The sequence below is a fragment of the Dicentrarchus labrax genome, unplaced genomic scaffold, assembly GCF_905237075.1.
Source record: "Dicentrarchus labrax unplaced genomic scaffold, dlabrax2021, whole genome shotgun sequence".
Taxonomy (NCBI): Eukaryota; Metazoa; Chordata; class Actinopteri; family Moronidae; genus Dicentrarchus; species Dicentrarchus labrax.
Genome location: NW_026136720.1, coordinates 1670009 through 1684945, shown reverse-complemented (window position 1 = coordinate 1684945; position 14937 = coordinate 1670009). Strand labels below are relative to the sequence as shown.

Here is a 14937-nt window from a genome sequence, read left to right as displayed (position 1 = left end):
CTACAGTCAGTTCTGCACTGTAAAATAATCCTGGTACAACAAGCAGGCTGTTCCCCTTTGGATTGAACTCTCAATGTTCTCTTCAGCTACATATTTCCTGCACTGTCTCCTCTCACAGGGAGAAGATGATCTGCTGGATCCTGCTGCTCATCAACCTGACCTCCTGTGTCTGTGGTTAGTTTACACCTTCACTTTATTATCCATGAAGAGAAAAGTCCAAATACACTTTCAGACTTCCAGCTTTCAATCTGTAAGGAGGAAGGCCTCTACAGCACTGAGAACATCACTAAACTGTCCACAGAAACATCTCGAGATGGAGTCTAAAGGCTCACATGTTAAAGTTGTAACTTTGTCTGGTCCTCACTTTCCCTCTCTGTCTCCTCAACAGGAACATTTGTAGTGAATGTGACACAGACCTCCTATCAGGCAGAGGAGAACCATAACATCACACTGGAATGGACGTTTACAACCAACACTCACAGTTCCCTCAACTTCTTTTTTATCTACTGTAGACTGATTACTGATCACAAGATATCAGTCCTGTATCATCTACATGACGGTGTGGAGGTCTCAGAGTCTCAGGATGAACAATTTGAAGGACGAGTCCAGTGTGACAAAGACGTTCTTAGAGAAGGACAAATCAGACTTCATAATGGTGGCAGTTTGGGTAAATGTCGACTCAGTGCCAGTGGTGAGTTGCTTCAGTAGAACTTTCTCTTTCATTTCAGCAGCTTTTTTGGATAAATAAAAAGTATTGTGCTCTGCCACAGCAGTATCTGGGACATATGTTACACCTTCATCTTTATAGTGACCAAATGTTTTTATTGATTTGCCATTTGATTTTTGCCATTAGAAATGTACATTTTCAATTTTTTTATTTGTATAGCGCCAATTCATAACAGAAGTTATCTCAGGACACTTTTCAAATAGAGCAGGTCTAGACCGAACTCTTTAACATTAATTACAGAGACCCAACAGTACCACCATGAGCAAGCACTTGGCGACAAGGGCAAGGAAAAACTGCCTGTTAAAAGGCAGAAACCTAGGACAGATCCTCCGGCTCTAGGTGGGTGGTCGTCTGTCTCGACCAGTTGGGGGTGAGAGAGAGAGAGAGAGAGAGAGAGAGAGAGAGAGAGAGAGAGAGAGAGAGAGAGAGCGACAGACAGACAGACAGGTGCACAGCAACAACACTATTGGCAATGGCCGTCAAGCAGGACCATGGCAGGAGGCTCCACCAGGATCCATGAGAACCTGCGAGACGAGAAAGCACAGGAACTCCGGGGAAGAAGTGGAGTTAGTAACATGCATTAAAGGGACATGAATGAGTGCAGAAAGAGAGAGGAAGAGAGGAGCTCAGTGCACCATGGGAAATCCCCCGATAGTCTAGGCCTATAGCAGCATAACTAAGGGATGGTTCAGGACTCACCTGATCCAGCCCTAACTATAAGCTTTATCAAAGAGGAATGTCTTAAGCCTACTCTTGAATGTGGAGAGGGTGTCTGCCTCCCGAACCACAACTGGAAGCTGGTTCCACAGGAGAGGAGCTTGGTAACTGAAGGCTCTGGCTCCTGTTCTACTTTTTAGAGACTATAGGAACCACAAGTAGCCCAGCATTCAGAGAACGTAATGTTCTAGTGGGGTAATAAGGTACTATGAGCTCTTTAAGATATGAAGGGGCCTGACCATGAAGAGCTTTATAGGTGAGGAGGAGGATTTTAAATTCAATTCTACATTTTACAGGGAGCCAATGCAGAGAAGCTAGTACAGGAGAGATGTGATCTCTTTTTCTAGTTCCTGTCAGTACTCGTGCTGCAGCGTTCTGAATTAATTGGAGCGTTTTAATGGACTTATTGGGGCAACCTGATAATAAAGAGTTGCAGTAATCCAGCCTTGAAGTAACAAATGCATGGATTAATTTTTCTGCATCTGTCTGTGATAGTATGTGTCTAATTTTTCTAATATTACGTAAATGAAAGAAGGCGGTCCTAGAGGTCTGCTTTTTTTGGATTTGGATTCACATATTGTCAATATGATAAAATAAATGTGATGATAAATAGTGTTGTTGTAAGTTGTAAGTAAGCTTACAATATGCAGATATTTCCATCTCATTACTGCCATTTTCTGCACTTATTCCACAGAAAATATCTATTTGATTTGGATAGAGCAAGAGAGGAGTCATCATTCAATAAAATAATGTTTGGAAGGCAGGGTATAGTTCCATCCATTATATCTGAGAACGCTGTACCTACTTGTGGTTAGCTTTGTATGATTATATATAGGTATAGTTATACTGAGATCTGTTGTGGGTATTTAGTTTGATTTGTATGAATGACACCGATTAGTTTGGTCTCTTTACAGCAGCGAGGGATTTGCCCAAACCTGAGACACAAAACACAAGAAGTCGGGGAAGACTCGGACTCTACTGGGGACCGGGACTGGCAGCAGCAGCAGCAGCAGCTCAGCTGGTTGCTTTTTATCTTTTATTTATTCACTCTGTGCCTGAAGATCACGACTTCAGATTTCAGGTCAGTAGTAGAAGGGAACATTTACAGCTCAGCATATGATCAGAGGAAACACTTTGATCAGTAATGTAAATGAGACGGACTCATGTGTCCAGACTCAGGACGGTACCTGTGTGACGTGAACACAAATTATTTGCTGGCAGCTTCTGAATGTCACTGGTGAGTTGATTCTGGAGAACGTAGTCCAACTTTCTTAACACATACCATGGACACGGAAAATAGTAGTTTCTCATTGGCTAAACTGCACTTTATTGAACGAATGTAGATAAACAGGTGTACCTCATATATCAGGTATAGCACATAGCAGCAGGGTGTAAGATGCTAGCCAGGTCAGCGTACATGGAGAGACACAACCAAGTGGCTGGAATAGTGTGCAGGAACATCTGTACCCAGTATAGAATAGAAGTACCCAAATCCCAATGGGCCGCACCACAGAAGGTGGCTGAGAACAACAGGGCCAAGGTGCTGTGGGACTTCAGCTTCCAGACTGACAAACAGGTCCTGGCCAACCAACCAGACATAGTGGTGGTAGACAAGGAGCAGAAGAAGGCGGGTGGTGATAGATGTGGCCATACCAGCAGACGCCAACATCAGAAAGAAGGAACATGAAAAGGTTGAAAAGTACCAAGGGTTGAAAGAACAGCTGGAGCAGATGTGGAAGGTCAAGGCGAGCGTGGTCCCCGTGGTAGTAGGAGCACTCGGGGCAGTGACCCCCAAACTCGGGGAGTGGCTCCAACAGATCCCAGGAACAACATCAGAAGCCTCAGTCCAGAAGAGCTCAGTCCTAGGAACAGCTAAGATACTGTGCAGAACCCTCAAACTCCCAGGCCTCTGGTAGAGGACCCGAGCTTGAGGATGACACAGATACCACCCCGAGAGGGAAGTTTTATTTTATTTTATTTTATTTTATATATATATATATATTGGTATTTTTATTGTATATTATTATTTATTATATGGAAAATAATTGAGGGCCAAACAAACTGTTTCTCAACAATCATATTGGTGTTTTTATGCACAAGATGGACAAGGGCGGAATACTGTTGGGATGCTAAGTACCTTGGTATCCCACAGGCTAATGGAAACCATGAGGAAGCCACAAGGAAGTCAACCACAACCTCCAGAGAGTAAGGCAGGTTCTGAAAAGTCAGCTGAATGGCAGGAACAAGATCCAAGCCATCAACATGTACGCACTACCTGTCATCAGATACCCTGTTGGGATCATAAGCTGGCCAAAGGAGGAGATAGAAGCCACAGATATCAAGACAAGAAAGCTCCTCACCATGCTCTGTACACAAAGCGGAAAGAGGGAGGCCGAGGACTAGTGAGTGAGTGACACAGATACTCACCCGAGAGGGAAGTTGTTTTTTTTCAAATAATAGTAAAATAGTAAAAACTTATATAAAAGTCTGTTAACTGAAGTTTTACAACTAACATATAAATAAGTCAACAATTATTTAAAATAGTTAATCAAATGAAAACAATAATAAATACAAAAAGATACAATGATAAAATACTATTATTATTATTCAGCACTTTTAGTTTGTATCAATTGGACACTATATTAGTTTAATGGATAATAATAATAATAATGATAATAATAATATATAAAAAATGCATTACATGGTTTTATAATATTATAATTAATAATATTGTACCATTAATAATATTAATAATAATATTATAAAACCATGTAATTTTTTAATTGATGTTATTATTAATATTATTATATGTAACATTATTATTATTATTATTTTAAATAATAATAATAATAGTAATTAAATTTAATCTAATTTAATTTAATTTAATTAAATACACTGGAGATACAATCATCTTTGGAGGAATAAATAAAACCAATCCAGAAATAGAATCAGAGTTCGATCACTCATCGATTACTTTTCCCTGAACACTAAAATACCGGAAGCGGAAGTGAGTGAGCCGCGCTGATTGGCTGCGACAGGGACGCTTCCGTCGGTCGGTCGGTCGGTGCTGGTGTCGGTGTGTCTGTCGCAGTTGCTCCTCGGTCGCTCCTCGGTATCATGGCGCCGCCGTGGACCCGGTGCTGAGCCTGGAGTCGCTGACTGTCACTGAAGGACTGAACAACAGGGATGTCCTGAGGAGCGGGAAGATGGAGGACAAAGCGCTGGAAGTGTACGGTGAGGCGCGGGAACGGTACCGGAACTGCTGCCGCGGTGGAGAGATAAACGGCGCACCAGACTCCATTCAAAAAGGAGCTGAAATAAGCGTTCTCGTGTTTAGTAGCTTAAAACGTCCGTAGAGGACTTCTAGTCTAGTCTACTATAAGTACGTTAGTTCAACGAAACGGCGCCAAAGTTGTTATCAAAGTATGATTTGTATCAAGTGTCTTTATATCAGTTGTTGCCGGATCAATAAGTTTATTGTAAGATTCGTTGTATGAAGTTGGTGCCATTATTGAAGGCAACATTAAATAGAGGATTTTCTGAATGGAGTTTGGTGTGTTGGTAGTGAATGACACATACTGGGATTAGTGCTGGAACAGATCTTAAATCGATGGTTTTCTGAATGGAGTTTGGTGTGACGCTCTGGGATTAGTGCTGGAACAGATCTTAAATCGATGGTTTTCTGAATGGAGTTTGGTGTGACGCTCTGGGATTAGTGCTGGAACAGATCTTAAATCGATGGTTTTCTGAATGGAGTTTGGTGTGACGCTCTGGGATTAGTACTTTCAGACACTCATTTGTTACGACTAACTTTCTGAACTCTACTTTAACGTTAATTGAAGTAAACAACGACACATCTCGTTTCCCGCCCTCTATCAGACGTGATCCGATCGATCCGGGACCCGGAGAAGCCGAACACCCTGGAGGAGCTGGACGTGGTGACGGAGAAATGTGTGGAGGTCCAAGAGCTCTGCGAGGACGAGTACCTCATCATCATCAAGTTCTCCCCGACCGTCCCTCACTGCTCACTGGCTACACTGATCGGTGAGTCTGGGGACAACCACAGATATTGATCTGAATACACTGTATCTTTATTGATTATTGATCAGTGTACACTGTATCTTTATTGATTATTGATCAGTATACACTGTATCTTTATGGATGATATTGATCAGTATACACTGTATCTTTATTGATTATTGATCAGAATACACTGTATCTTTATTGATTATTGATCAGTATACACTGTATCTTTATTGATTATTGATCAGAATACACTGTATCTTTATTGATTATTGATCAGTATACACTGTATCTTTATTGATTATTGATCAGTATACACTGTATCTTTATTGATTATTGATCAGAATACACTGTATCTTTATTGATTATTGATCAGTATACACTGTATCTTTATTGATTATTGATCAGAATACACTGTATCTTTATTGATTATTGATCAGAATACACTGTATCTTTATTGATTATTGATCAGTATACACTGTATCTTTATTGATTATTGATCAGAATACACTGTATCGTTATTGATTATTGATCAGTATACACTGTATCGTTATTGATTATTGATCAGTATACACTGTATCTTTATTGATTATTGATCAGAATACACTGTATCTTTATTGATTATTGATCAGTATACACTGTATCTTTATTGATTATTGATCAGTATACACTGTATCTTTATGGATGATATTGATCAGTATACACTGTATCTTTATTGATTATTGATCAGTATACACTGTATCTTTATGGATGATATTGATCAGTATACACTGTATCTGTATGGATGATATTGATCAGTATACACTGTATCTTTATGGATGATATTGATCAGTATACACTGTATCTTTATGGATGATATTGATCAGTATACACTGTATCTTTATGGATGATATTGATCCTGTATTGACAGTCAGACTGTGGACATATGACGGCCTTTAGCTCGTGTTTCTAGAGTTACGTGTTGTTACGAACACGTTAGGAATTGTTAAAATGTGATATTTCTTAAAGGGAGTTTGGTGCAGGGAGCTTTTAGTTGGATTCAAACTGCTGATATGGATCATTGTTAACGTTTAGTCTCCACTACAGAAACACTAGCTCACTGCTGAAGGCTGATCAGGTTGTCTGACGTTGACTGCTGTTAGTTATTAGTTTGATTGATGCTTTGATAATGGGAGTATTGATCACTCAGTTAATCCAACACTCGAGGTTAAAGACAGGAAGTTTTGTGGTGTGACTGGTTGTGCAACTGAAGGTTTGACCTTTCACCTCCTTCCTGCTGGCAGTGATCAGTCTAATCTTTCAGCAGCAGAGTCAGCACGTTCGGTTGTTAGGTTACAGAGTTGGACTGGAGCTGTAATTTCCTCGAGAGAAGCAGCGTGTGCGACCGCGGGAACACGTGATACAAACGACGTCTTTGCTTATTCATATATTCAAATCTGTGTGTTAACACGTCTTTGTGTTGCGTCTGGCAGCAGAGACATTTTCCCTTTCAGGACACAAAACAACAGGAAGGAAAATTGAAGCCTGACTGAGTTTTTTTCCTGCTAAACGGATGTTAGGAGGATAAATATAAAACCTGGCTGTGGTTCATACACACACACACACACACACACACACACACACACACACACACACACAGAGTAAATTGGATTCAGTAGTCCATTAGCTACGAGCTACTAAGTGGGCGCGAGTCCAGCAGCCAGACTCTGGTTTTAATGAGCGTTGTATTCTCAGCGCTGAACAATCCACATTATTCTCTTGTCACTCACATTAGACACTTTAATTACCGACATTTTGAGTCGCAGTTTGTTTCTGTGGCGTGTTTGTTAATGAGCGAGCAGGTTTTTATACACGTGTTCAATTCAAATGCGAATGCTTCAACTGTTTCAACTGTTAAATCGAGTAGTTTTAGGGTCACATAGAACTTATCTCACAGCTTTATTCTCATTTTATCTGCTAAATTTTATCTTTTATTTAATTTTTTTTCACAAACAAACAACTGACAACAGATATAACACACACATACACAAACACATGTACATATTTATCAAGTACTGTATGTAATTGAGCCTTCCTCTGTGCTCCAATCTCAACCACATTATTAAGATGCTTAAAAGATAAAACAACATATACAGGCACATGTTAAGTTAGCTAATGCTAGGAAAGTGCTAGCTAAATACAACTAAAATTGTTTCTGTCGATGATAAAAACTTGTATTTATTCGGTAAAATATATAATAAAAGTCCAGCTTTAACCAAAAAATCTAAAACATTAGGTTCTGTATTTATTAAAGTAAAGTTTTGTAAACCACAGCTGACAGTTTTTAATGTTAAAATAGTTTTATTGTGCTAATGAAAGTAAGTGTAATTCATTCTTAATGAAACAATCAGATTTAATGTGATTAATTAGACTCTCTCACTACGTTTATACACAAAGACACACTGCAGCATCTACAGTTTACGGGTCAGTGGTCAAATAATTGGTGATGATTTATAAGTGATTAAAACTTTAATTTACTCATCTGAGTGGATGGTTTCATTGTCAGTGTAGTTACTGCGGTCGGCCTCTGGAGGGCAGTGTGCGATCATTATTATGGGATAGAGGCTCAGCTGTTGAGCCGAGAGAGGTTAATATTACTGTTTGACATAACTTCAGACTACAGCAGAGACATAATGAGCTCTGTCCTCAGATATTTATTAGTTTCTTTTTTGCTCCTTTTCATAAGTAAAGTAATATTTCTCCGTTCACTGTCTGTGTGTTATTGAGGATTTTAGGATCTGGTTGATCTTTTATACTGGACATTAATCATGATTCACTTATATGGAAATATAGACAATACTAAATTATCATCCCACACTAATAAGAGCCAGTAGACTCATTAATAATCCAGTTAGAATATGAATGAACTGACAGATTCTCCCCCAGGAGCTCGTTCTTAATAGGATGAATTGTCGAGATGTAATTGACGGCGTCCTGAAGTGATCCCGGCCTCTCTGGGGCTCCGGCCGCGTGCCGGAGGAGGGAAGCTTTCTGTCTCAGACGACCCTTTGCAGAGGAGGACAGCTGCTGGCGGATCGAACCCTCATCGCTACGTCCATTTTGGAACAATCAGCCGTTTCCAGCTGAGTCTGAAAGCAGTGTGTGAAACATCAAAGGTAATCGACAGGATTTGGTGTCTGTCCGTGTGGAGAGGGAGGCCAAAATCACACAGAAGGCAGGAGTCCATCAGAGGGAAGAGAAATCAATTCTACAGCAGGAAATAGACCAGGATGCTTTGCAGCTGCACAGCAGAAAAACCAGCCAGTATATAGCGTTTGTAAAAACCCCATCTGGGATCAGAAACTACATTATATTTTATTTGTTAGGCACTCCACACATCTGTGTGACTAAACAACGTGAATATAAACACACATGAAGGAGTCTGACAATCAACTGCAGCAACAAAACGCTGGTTTCACTGAGAAAAGAAACTGGAAAATGCTCAGGAGGTTGTGCTACCTTCCCGTCTGTCTTCACGAAACCTACGAACGGCTGCTGATGATGATGATGATGATGAAGATGAAGAGGTAATTTAGCATTAAACCTCACTGACTTATTTAATTACAAGTCAACAAACATTACCAGCACCATGAATCCATCGCTCAGTTTCTGTTGAGAAACTAAAACCTCGACTTCAGTTCGGCCGACCTTTCAACCCAACGCAGTCGTCCCCGTGGAGCCGATTGGTTCATGCTTGTCACATGACCTGTGGTGCGTTTGCTGGGCTCTGAAAAGATCAGACTTTCCATCTCGAAAAACAGCCAACTAGCGCGGATTCAACTAATTGGGGGGGGGTGTCATTGGTCAGCTTGGACATTAGAGACTGTTTTTCCATCTTATGTTTGGATATGAACGTCGATTTAGTTGAACCAGGTCCTAATTACCATGGTAACCAAACAGCATAGATATGTGTGTATTGTGGCCCCAACATCCCTCAGCGAGTGATGCTGGAATTACAACTTGGTGTTAATTGCTGAGCTTTGTATGTTTGCCGACGTTTTGCCGACCGGCTCACTGTTTGTTTGTGCTCTCTGCAACATAATCTCCCAGCATGCAGCATCGATAAATCTGACACAATCTCCTCTAATCTGCTGGTTATTGTCCTGAAACCTGGCTGTGATCAGAATCTCTGTGGCTGACGGAGACGTTTTATGTGTCTGCAGGTCTGTGCTTACAAGTGAAGCTGCAGCGATGTTTGCCATTTAAACACAAGGTGAGTACGAGAACAACAACTTTAACCCTTTAAAAACACACATTTCCTCAGATAACTTCCAGTGGGGGGGGGAATGCAGTTTGGCTTGTGGTGCTCACATCATTAAACATTTCAACAGCAGCATCTGTTCTCAGGAACAGTGTCCCCGTTTCTCCAGATCAGGGTTTTCACCGTCTGATACTGCTGCTGGTCATCAGTCGACATTGTGACAGAAATATTTACAGTTAAACATGAAGAGTTTGTTTTAATGGCCCCAGTAAATACCTCCTGTCCCGACTCTCTACCTCTCCTCTTGGGGCAGTCATCCATGGACATCTCTCACTGGATGACTTCGATGCAGAAGAAAAACTATATATGTTATAGGTTATATATGAAATGTACTTTACCAGACTCCAGGGACAAAACCACAGATTTTACCTAGCAGATAATCAAATAAAGAAACAGAATTAAATTCACCAAAACCGTCTTTGTTAGACTTTCCAACATCACCAACGCTGGTTTGGTGGAAATAAATCTTTAGTTCACAGAGTTGGATAAGAAGATATTCGTTAAAATGGCTGAAATGGCTAATATGCTAACATATTAGTTAGTATTTGTGCCTCCACTAACAGTAGTTGTTGTTGTTTGTTCCACTAACAGTAGTTGTTGTTTGTTCCACTAACAGTAGTTGTTGTTTGTTCCACTAACAGTAGTTGTTGTTTGTTCCACTAACAGTAGTTGTTGTTTGTTCCACTAACAGTAGTTGTTGTTTGTTCCACTAACAGTAGTTGTTGTTGTTTGTTCCACTAACAGTAGTTGTTGTTGTTTGTTCCACTAACAGTAGTTGTTGTTGTTTGTTCCACTAACAGTAGTTGTTGTTTGTTCCTCTAACAGTAGTTGTTGTTGTTTGTTCCACTAACAGTAGTTGTTGTTTGTTCCTCTAACAGTAGTTGTTGTTTGTTCCACTAACAGTATTTGTTTGTTCCACTAACAGTAGTTGTTGTTTGTTCCACTAACAGTAGTTGTTGTTTGTTCCACTAACAGTAGTTGTTGTTTGTTCCACTAACAGTAGTTGTTGTTTGTTCCACTGACAGTAGTTGTTGTTGTTTGTTCCACTAACAGTAGTTGTTGTTTGTTCCACTGACAGTAGTTGTTGTTTGTTCCACTAACAGTAGTTGTTGTTGTTTGTTCCACTAACAGTAGTTGTTGTTGTTTGTTCCACTAACAGTAGTTGTTGTTTGTTCCACTAACAGTAGTTGTTGTTGTTTGTTCCACTAACAGTAGTTGTTGTTGTTTGTTCCACTAACAGTAGTTGTTGTTGTTTGTTCCACTAACAGTAGTTGTTGTTTGTTCCACTAACAGTTGTTGTTGTTTGTTCCACTAACAGTAGTTGTTGTTTGTTCCACTAACAGTAGTTGTTGTTTGTTCCACTAACAGTAGTTGTTGTTTGTTCCACTAACAGTAGTTGTTGTTTGTTCCACCAACAGTAGTAGTTGTTTGTTCCACTAACAGTAGTTGTTGTTTGTTCCACTGACAGTAGTTGTTGTTTGTTCCACTAACAGTAGTTGTTATTTGTTCCACTAACAGTAGTTGTTTGTTCCACTGACAGACTCAGGTTGTTATTGTCAGTGTCTGACAGCATTATGGAAAGGATCCCTACAGAGATAGACCTTTAGTTTAACCACAAACAGCCGTAATATCACTATCACTCTCCACCAGACTCCAGAGACACAAACACTAATTTTACCCCGAAAAGTGTGAATCACACTGAATCTTAAAGTATGTTTCTAAGAAGGAGGTTTTTGACTGTAAGGGTTGTAAATGTGAACAGCCACATCAGCAACCAAACTATAACTAACTCTAGTTTTTAAAACACCTCCAGGCACCTGTACCCCCCCAGTACCTTCGCCTCAGGTCTCTTCCTCCTCCTGGCAGGATGATTTAACAGCTGCTGGTGATTTGATTTATACGTTTCCATGAACTTTTTACCTCGCACAGCACAAGTTTAAAGTTGACTTCCAAACCCACAAACATGACTAAACAAATCAAACGCTCCCGCAGACAACAAAGGGAGGCGGAGGAGTCGATGAGAGGAAACGGTTGTTCTTTCATTAACAATTCAAAGAGCGCAGCTCTGCAGTATTCTGTGAACCATCAGGACGGAAAGTAAAGCTAATAAGCTCTTTATTCACCACCCAGTTTCAGTCGAGGGTTCGTGGAGAGAGGAGTTCTTGGACGGCCATCAAACAAACGGTGTGTGGAGGCAGGTGGAGAGCCGCGATGAGTAGCCTCTTGAGTCGAGGAGTGTTTTCTATCAGGAACATCTGCTCGCTGCAAAGAGCCTGACGTCGTAACAGTAGTGAGATAAAATCTATTGAAATCAAGCTCAGACTTTAAATCAATTCACGCTCCACTGATTAGATATTTATATATATGGAAAATAACTGACAGTCATATTTAGAATAACGTTTCTATCTGCAATGTTCCTATATTGTATTTGGACCGTTAGCTCCATGCTAATAACTAGCTCGCTGTTTACAAATCAGCCATCAGCCAACACCAGACCCACAATGCAACACCAGACCCACAATGCAACGCCAGACCCACAATGCAACGCCAAGATACAGCCAGACAACAGCAGTTAGCTTAGCTACAGTTAGCTAGCTGGATGCCCCTCCCTCACATCACTCTCAGCTAGCAGAAAGCTATCGTTAGCTTTGTACTGTTAGCATCATTTATTGTTGGCTAACATCGACAGAATACAGAAGTTAGCATCGTTAGCTGGGGAAGCTAACGTAGTATTTTGCTAGCAATAACGTTAGCGAGCAAGTTGAGGTTTCAGGAGTCTGAATGAAGTATTAATTATTATTAACATTAATGCTAAGCTAGCTGACAATATTTTGCTACATTAGCTTGTTAGCAATTCATCCTTGTTAGCAACCAAGCTAACAGACAATATGTTCCACTAGCTTAGCATTAATGTTAGCTTTGACTTTGGACTCTGTGTTGTGGACTCTGTGTTGGACTCTGTGTTGTGGACTCTGTGTTGTGGACTCTGTGTTGTGGACTCTGTGTTGTGGACTCTGTGTTGGACTCTGTGTTGGACTCTGTGTTGGACTCTGTGTTGTGGACTCTGTGTTGTGGACTCTGTGTTGTGGACTCTGTGTTGTGGACTCTGTGTTGGACTCTGTGTTGTGGACTCTGTGTTGTGGACTCTGTGTTGGACTCTGTGTTGGACTCTGTGTTGGACTCTGTGTTGGACTATATCTATCTATATCTTTATATAGAGAGTTGCTGATGTTTTAAATCCCTTATATAACCTTTAAAGTTTCCCGTCTTTGGATTAAGGTCCCGAACCAGCAGAGACGACCCAGTGTAGCTTCTGTGTTGTGATATATTTATTGTTGTGTTCAGCGTATTCCCTCCGCAGGATTTTAATAATTACATTTGTTGTTCTCTGAGCTGTGACGGTCCCATTTCTCTGTTGATCTTTCCTTCTGCCATTAACCTTCTTCTCTTTAAAAGCACAGCTGACATTTAAAATACTCTTTACTTTGTTCTTAATTGAATTTCTTGAATAATAGCTGGATAAACAACGCAATAAACAAACAGTTGTATTTTCTTTCTGTTGTCAGTTGGAAATTTACATTTCAGAGGGAACCCATTCCACGGAGGAAGATAGTAAGTGTCTTTTATTTATTCTTTTATGTTTATGGAACAAATGGTTTCTTTAGATTCGAACGACCTCCCACTAAGGTAATTTTCTGAGTCATGTGGGACGTTGTCCACACTGGCAGCGAGAAATATGAACAACGTTAGTGTTTACGGGTCAGTGAGCTGAAACATTGAGGAGGATCTACTGTCAGGAATATGTTTGCTTTAGTGTTTAATCAGCTGATAATAAGAATTGTTGTGTTCTCGTTACCTTAGAGTGAGACGTTTTATAAAGGGAGGGTGAGGCAAGGGGGTTGTAATCAAACAACTACAGCCTAAACACTCCTTTAAGGAACTAAATACTAAACTAAATGAACTATTTTGAGTATTGAGTCCGCAATTTTTGGTTGCGTTTTTCTGTCCGTTTGGCTGTGTACAATGCGAGAGAAAATCACGTGCAATCATCAAACGTATAGCGATAAGACGACCACGTGGAAACGCAACTAGCCTTGATAAGAAAACAAATTTCAGATACTTCCAGCGAACAGTTTACAGGTTATTCAAGTAGTTATAGAATTTAGATCATTTAGAATAATTATCTCACCTCGATGCGACAGGCTATCCAAATGCCAGATGAACGTCTTCACCCAGAAATGTTTTCTTTTTACCCGGATAAAGAATGTTGTGGAATGTTTGGCGAACGATGATAGCGATAACGATGCCGCTGTTCGGACGCATCACACGATTCGGAGGCATATCACATATTTAAAGATTATAAAAACTGATTATTTTCTGATTCATGGCACGTTTTTTTTTTGTGTGTCTGTGTGTGTGTCTGTGTGTGTGTGTGTGTGTGTGTGTGTCTGTGTGTGTGTGTGTGTGTGTGTGTGTGTGTGTGTGTGTGTGTGGTCTCACTGTAATCCTGTCTCCAGTTAACAAGCAGATCAATGATAAGGAGCGAGTGGCGGCCGCCATGGAGAATCCAAACCTGAGGGAGATCGTGGAGCAGTGCGTCACCGAACCCGATGACTGACACAGGAAGCTGCAACCGCCGTGGAGCCGCAGTGTGTGTGTGTGTGTGTGTGTGTGTGTGTGTGTGTGTGAGAGAGAGAGAGAGAGAGAAGAGAGTGTGTGTCTCTACAGTGCCTCAGGATATTATTCAGAGCGTCTGTCTTAAGGCAGAGGCTTGTGTCGGCTCGGGGGTGTTCGCAGGTGTTTGGAGGATTTTCTAGAGAGCCTCCAGTGAGGAGCTTGAATGCTGGGAGGTAAATAAGAACCAGGATGGACGCTGGATTAAAGCCACAGACGTGTGTGTGTGTTGACTTTGTGATGGTTCCCTGCTGGACGCAGGCGAGGAAGACGAGGGCCAGCGTTTTCATCCTTTCCTGTGTGGACTGTTTTTAAAAGTCTGTCCTTTTGTTAATGCACTTATCCATCAAATCGCTCATATTATAAGTGAAAATATGAATATTTTACACGTGATTGTTTTAAAAAGAAACCGATATTAAAAGCTACAGAACCAGACGCTGTTGGGTCGTGTTTGTTGTTGATTCAGTCAAATTTGTTGTTTTTAATCATTATTTTA

General features: G+C 40.6%; 1 protein-coding gene across 1 annotated transcript; it reads left to right on the top strand.

Annotated features, from left to right (window-relative positions):
- Positions 1–4495: 4495 nt before the first annotated feature.
- Positions 4496–14876, top strand: ciao2a (cytosolic iron-sulfur assembly component 2A). The gene is made up of 5 exons (XM_051380974.1): positions 4496–4678; positions 5324–5488; positions 9670–9719; positions 13334–13379; positions 14285–14876. The coding sequence occupies exons 1-5, from the start codon at positions 4651–4653 to the stop codon at positions 14383–14385; spliced, it is 390 nt and encodes a 129-aa protein (XP_051236934.1). The 5' UTR covers positions 4496–4650; the 3' UTR covers positions 14386–14876.
- The last annotated feature ends 61 nt before the right edge of the window (positions 14877–14937 follow it).

Excerpts from the sequence above, each read along its gene's own strand:
- ciao2a (XM_051380974.1), top strand. The coding sequence starts at position 4,651 with ATGGAGGACAAAGCGCTGGAAGTGTACG. Across the intron at positions 9,720-13,333 it reads GTTTGCCATTTAAACACAAG|TTGGAAATTTACATTTCAGA; the intron begins GTGAGTACGAGA and ends TTCTGTTGTCAG. Across the intron at positions 13,380-14,284 it reads CCATTCCACGGAGGAAGATA|TTAACAAGCAGATCAATGAT; the intron begins GTAAGTGTCTTT and ends TCCTGTCTCCAG.